This window comes from Harpia harpyja, chromosome 7 (genome assembly GCF_026419915.1).
Source record: "Harpia harpyja isolate bHarHar1 chromosome 7, bHarHar1 primary haplotype, whole genome shotgun sequence".
Classification (NCBI taxonomy): domain Eukaryota; kingdom Metazoa; phylum Chordata; class Aves; order Accipitriformes; family Accipitridae; genus Harpia; species Harpia harpyja.
In genome coordinates, this window is record NC_068946.1 from 32094078 (window position 1) to 32100077 (window position 6000).

Sequence of the window (6000 nt, forward strand, 5' to 3'; positions counted from 1 at the left end):
CGGGAGCGCGGCGGGAGCGCGGCGGGAGCGCGGGGTGGCCGCCAGGCGGCGCTGTGGGAGCGGGAATGCGGCGGGCCCCGCGCCGCGCCGCGACCCCCGGAGCAGCCCCGCAGGCCGCCGGGAGCGCCCCCCCCACCCCAGAAATGAGCCATTTACAGGGATTTTGGCGTCTTCTTGCAAATCAAAAAAAAAAAAAAAATGGAGCCAGGAAAACAATGCGGGTAGAGCTGGGCTGGAAGGTGCCTCGCGGGGCGGGCAGCAGCGGAGCGGGCTCCCGGCAGCTTCGGCCGCGCCGCTCCCCCCCGCCCGCCCCGCCGCCGCCCCGGCTCCGCGCCCCCGCGCCCGGGACAGGGGCAGCGGCGGGGCGAGGGCAGGGGGTCCCGCGCCGGGGGCGAGGCGGCAGAGAGCGCTCGCCCTCCGTGCCTCCGGGGGCCCGCCGCAGAAGCCAAGTAAGTCGAACCTTTCCGTTGCCGTCGGTGCTGCGCAGGGAGAAGGCGCGGCCGGGACAGGGAGAGGGACAGGCAGAGGGACGAGCCCCGCCGCCGACGGCCGCGGCGGGGCGGGGGAACGCGGCGGGACGGGACCGGCTGCCGCCGCTGGCCGCGCTCCCCCCGGGCCGCGCCGCGCCGCGCCGCGCCGAGCAGTCCGTGGGCGTGGGAGGGGGGAACGCTGGTGTCCGGGCTGGTTTTGGCGCCGGCAGCGCCGCGCTGCCGGGCTGCGGGCACTGAGGAAGCGGGCGAGGCGGCGGTGCCAGCTTCTTCTGGCATCGCTCCCCCCTCGGGACGTCCGTCCCTGGGGGCTGCACCGGGATTTACCTGCGGGTGGCCGGGAAGGAAGCGACCGCGCTCCCGTCACATGGAGCCGCTTGGCAAAGGCGCCCGAAACCTAACGCGGGGGGGCGGGGGGAGCGGGGAGGATAAAACGGTAATAAAACGAGGAAATGGACTTCAGATTTGCGGGTAGAAAATATTTTAAGTTTCATTTTATTCAGGTGAAGAGGATAACTGATTCTCATGTGGCAAGGCTGATGTTCAAGGCCAACTACTGTACGAAAAATAGTGACTTGCTGCCTAAGCCTGGCTTGCCTTGGAGCCTGGGCTGGTGCACGCTGTAAAAGTGGAGCAGAAGTGCAGCCGGACCGGCCCCGACGGGGAGCAGGCAGTGGGAGACCTTTAGGCAAAAACCGGCTTAAGGAGATACACTATATGAGCAGGAACAAAGAGCTTTGTTCTCACTAAAGGGAAAAAAATAACCATAAAGTTACTTTTCCTAGAAATTCTAACAACCCTGTGAGTAAATTGCACTCCAGTAATTCGGGACCTATACACTGTCTATTAAGGCAGGCTTACAAAGAAAAACATAAACAGTGTTGTGCTTTATTTTGAGTCATCTGAATGAATGGGAAAGTTGCAGGTATAGTGTAAAGCAGTGCTTTCTTTAGCTCAACTGTCTCAAATTAAGACTGGTTTCTAAAAATAGGTACTTCTGTTTGTACATAAAGTTGGCTAGACCTGTGTGCATATGCAGACCATGCAGCCATAAAATATAAATTTATCTCACTGATTCAAAACTTGTAATGTTTTATATACCCTTATGTTCATCACCTCCAATTAAAAGAATGAGGATATTACTGTGTAATTCATATATATATATTTGCTGACAAATTACAGAAATAAAATACATTTGAATAAATAGCAAAAAACTTTGCTTTTCTTCCATCACAGATTTTTATATAAATCTTCAATAATTTTACAGTAATGACTGCAATTAGTAATGCTCACAGAAAGAAGTTGTACTTTTTAAGCCGAAGAAAATGACCACATCACATCGTCTACTGCATTTTAAAAAAATCTGAGCTCTAAACCATCTATAGAAATACACAAGTTTTCAATGAACGCTAAATAATGATTTTCTTTGCCCTCTAATGAAATTTTCAGTCTTCTGTCACCAGATATAATGTAAAGACTGCAAAAACGCAAACAAATTGTAGCAGCAGTGTGATCAAAGCTTTGAACTTACATGAATTAAAAATTCAGCGAAGCATTACAGAATTCCACATACATGTGGCTAAGGTGTGTGCGTGCCTACATAACTTTGAAGAGTTTTTAAATGAAATGAAGGGGTTCGGGAGTTAGTTTGCATTACTGAAAGACTCTTCAGGATCAGTTCTAATATTTAATGGATTTGGAGAACATTCCTAGAAAATCCCTCTTTAGGCTATGGTGTGCAGAGCCACACTGCCTTTATTTTAGAAAGGGTTCTTTAAAAAAACTAACTCTGTCTCTGGTTGATCAGCTGTTTGCTATTTCGTGCTGCACTCTGCCTGAGCAAGTACGTGTACAATGTCACTGTGTGAACAATCCCATTTGTTCCATGGGGTTTATGGACATGAATCAGGGTACGTGCTTATGTGTGCAGGATCCAGGTTTCAGTGGTGAAAGGAAATTTCTTTTTTTCCTAAATTTAGCGTTCTAATTTGCAGCGGGTGGTTTTGAATATGCGGCATTACTGCAACAACAGAATTTTTGTATCAGCCTAATGTGATGTAAAATTCCAAAAACAAGATACGATAGGCGACTGTAGGTTATGTTTAAATGGACTCAATAAAGGCCCGATGGGCAAATGTCTGACCCTGCATTGGGCAAGGCTGGAACTCACGTTGTTTACATCCAGCTTCAGCCCCGCTCCTTTCAGTACCCGACATTGTGCCTTGCACCTCCAGCTGCGACGAGCAAACGCAGGAGTCCTGCCTAGGGAAGTTTGCAGTCTGCCTGTCAGAAGGGCCTCAAAGGGTGAGGAAGAAAAGCACAGTTACAGCAGCCCACGATGCTTGCAGCAGGCAGGATGGATATTGTCTGGGCTCAGGGACTGGGGCTGCACATGTGTCACTTCTTTTGCAGGGTTTCTTTAAGTGCTTGCAGAATTTAAAGGCACGCACCATCCAACAGAGGCCTATCTTGCAATACATAAACCAGATCTTTCTGAGTTGATTAATGGCTTCAGGCTTTTGTTGTTGGATTTTTTATTTTTATTTTTTTTTTACTGTAATACATCTGGGCCCTATGCTACAGAAATAGATAATGGATGAAATCTTGGCTCTCCTGAAGTCAGTCACAAAACTCATTGACTTCATTGGAGCCACGTTTTCATCAACTGCATTGTAATATTTTGTATCAGCCATATGGAGGAGATTTAAAATTGGCTTTAGAAGAAATAGAAATTAGCTCCTCTACAAATGATTTGCATGGGTTGTTATCATTTTTTTTAATCCAGGTAATATAAATGGCAATACTAAGTGTAAACTGCCAAAAAGACAAATAGCTGTATAACATTTTGATTTCCTGTAACTACAGCATAACTCAACTAAAATATTAACTTCAAATCAACAAAGTTGGATTACTGTATATAAGACCACCAGGTCTGATCTGGACGATGCAAGGGCATGGGAAGACATTCAAAGGCACAAGTGGCTATTTACAGTTCATGACACTCTTTAGGACCATGGAGATGTGAAATTGTATGTCAATGATGCTTTAACACAAGAGGCAGTAGTTAAGCAGGAGAGACAGTATTAATTCACAGCCCTCGCTTTTGCACATTTAGTGTTACTGAATTGTGCTTCCCCTTGATATTTTAAGCAGATGCATCATAATGGACTTCTTAAAATCTGATTTAAACCATAACACCAGGAAGTACAATTTTGGTAAAAATGGAAGGGGGGAAGAAACTGCTGGACTCCCAGCCACTCCCACACTCGTCTTTTCACAGACAGTTTTTTCTGATCCATTAGCCTGCCAGACAAGAATGGCACCTATCCAGTGTAAATATTACATTTTCAACATTTGGATGGCATTTTGAGAAATATTTTTCATCCCCTGAGAATGTATACTTTATAAATACAATATTATCTGCAATTCAGAGCTAGGTTATGGTAGGATGTGACTTTATAATGCAAAAGATATTTCAAGAACTCTGTGTATGGACTCACTTACTGTAGAATAAAACTTCTTCCTTTCAGTTATTTTAATTTACAGTGAAAATGACTTAAGCACAGCATCAAACACACTTTTCTTCTGGAATAGGGAGGATCCAGACATGATTTTGGAGGAATAACTCCATGTGTAGACAAGATCTGTTGCTACTGTTTAGCAGCATAATCTGCACTGTGCATATCTTAAAGTGGAAAGCCACGCTAGCATCTTTGGCACCTAATATATTCATTGGACTAAACTCTTCACTGTGTATATTCCAGTAATATCCCACTGACAGTGCCAGATGCCGACAGAACTCCATGTTGGAAATAATTATGAAAATGAGTTGATCCACATCCATAGCAAGTAGTGGATCTTCTTAGAGAAAGAACTTGTTCTGAAATTCCCATCTCTATTTTAAATCCTTCTCTTTCTCATCAAGGGGAAAATAGGCAATATTTGAACTGAGCCCAAATAAATTTCTTTTTATTCATTGTTCTTTAAGTAAAAACAACGTAGCTGGTTTGTGTAGGGGAGGAGGCACCGCACCACAGTATGGCAGTTATATCACAAGCTTAGGCTGGTGTGGATTTACACAGCTGAACTATATGCCCTGAAATTTGTGTTTACAGTGAAAAAAAACTGACCTATCTTTAACTACAGCAGCATTGCTTAGGACTGTTTTAATATATACCAGATACAGTCCATTAAACTGGAACAAATATAATCCTGAAAAGACGAGCTTCACATTTTCCTGGTTGTAGGTAATTTTCCGTACTCATAATCTGCTGTTTTGAAAGAATGTCCTTATTTCCTGACTTAGAAGTACAGAGCAATGTTTTTTTCTCCTGTTTAGCTTCCCCGCCTTCCATTCAATTTGTGGCTCATGATTCTTTGGTGCCTTGGGTCCCATATTTACCCACCTTCAATAAAATGTTATCAACCGCTGCGTGATTCTCATTTGCAACTCACTGCCTGTGGATATCAAACTCGTAGGTCTGGTAGTACAGTAAAGCCTAGGTTGCGGGGCCTAAGTGAAGAGGGAGCCCGACACCCAGCTGGCTACAGCGATAAAGAAGAAAAGAAATTGGAGATTTTCATCATGAAAAGCTGGGTAAGAAAATTCATGCCTTTCAAGCTGGTAGAAGCGTTTTACCATGGACCTGAAGGAGAGACAGGTCAGCATGACTGGCTGACTCCTGGCTCGTAACCAGAGCTGGAGAGAGTCCCTGCAGGAGCAGCCGTGGTTCTCCCCGAGCCCATCCGCGGCCCCAGCGGTGCCCCAGCACCCAGGCAGGCAGCCAGGGCGCAGGCAGCCAGGGCGCAGGCAGTGGGACTGCGCCAGTTCCTTCTGGCAGAGAATCGGGCCTTACATTTCCAGCCTTTGTCGCTGCAAAAATAACCTTGCAAAGGCGAAGCCTGAGCAAACTAAGGAGCTGGCAGGAAGCTTGGAATAATGGTTCTGAGAAGTGTGAATTGTGCCCATCAAACGTGATACCTTAGAGGCCTGATAACAATACTTTCAGTGCAAGACAATATTAACTATTAAATGGCAAGCCCTGTCAACACAAATAACTGGCTAAACTGCTTATCCTGCTGGTGGAGTCTGTCCGTGGGCAGAGGAAATGCAAAGTTATCAGGCCTTGAGCATTCCCGGGCAAAGGGAATATCCCAGCTTGGTACCACGCCATCTCATTCCTGTCACTCTGCTTCCTTGTGTCGCATTGTGTACTTTGCTGAATCAGCACGTACTTGGTGTGCCCTGTGAGGGAGGTGAGATGAGGAATAAGCAGAAGGAATACAGGTGAATCTAGTACTCCTCTTTCACTGAAGAATCTGGCTTATGCCCACATCAGATTAAAGCAATACAGGATGATGTGGAGTGCTATGGGAAGAAGAAGATTGATACATTTAGGAGGGTTAAAATTCTGACAATTAGCAAGAGAGATACAAAGTATGATACTGAGTGACAGATACCTGCTTTGGCCTTTTCCTAGTATGAGTACTGGTGAGACCGTTAGTCCCTTTT

General features: G+C 46.0%; 1 protein-coding gene across 1 annotated transcript; it reads left to right on the forward strand.

The window, feature by feature from the left end:
• Positions 1–11: 11 nt before the first annotated feature.
• On the forward strand, positions 12–1680 carry LOC128144279 (nucleosome-remodeling factor subunit BPTF-like). The gene is made up of 2 exons (XM_052792864.1): positions 12–449; positions 992–1680. Exons 1-2 carry the CDS (start codon positions 66–68, stop codon positions 1112–1114), a joined length of 507 nt encoding a protein of 168 aa, XP_052648824.1. The 5' UTR covers positions 12–65; the 3' UTR covers positions 1115–1680.
• Positions 1681–6000: the final 4320 nt, after the last annotated feature.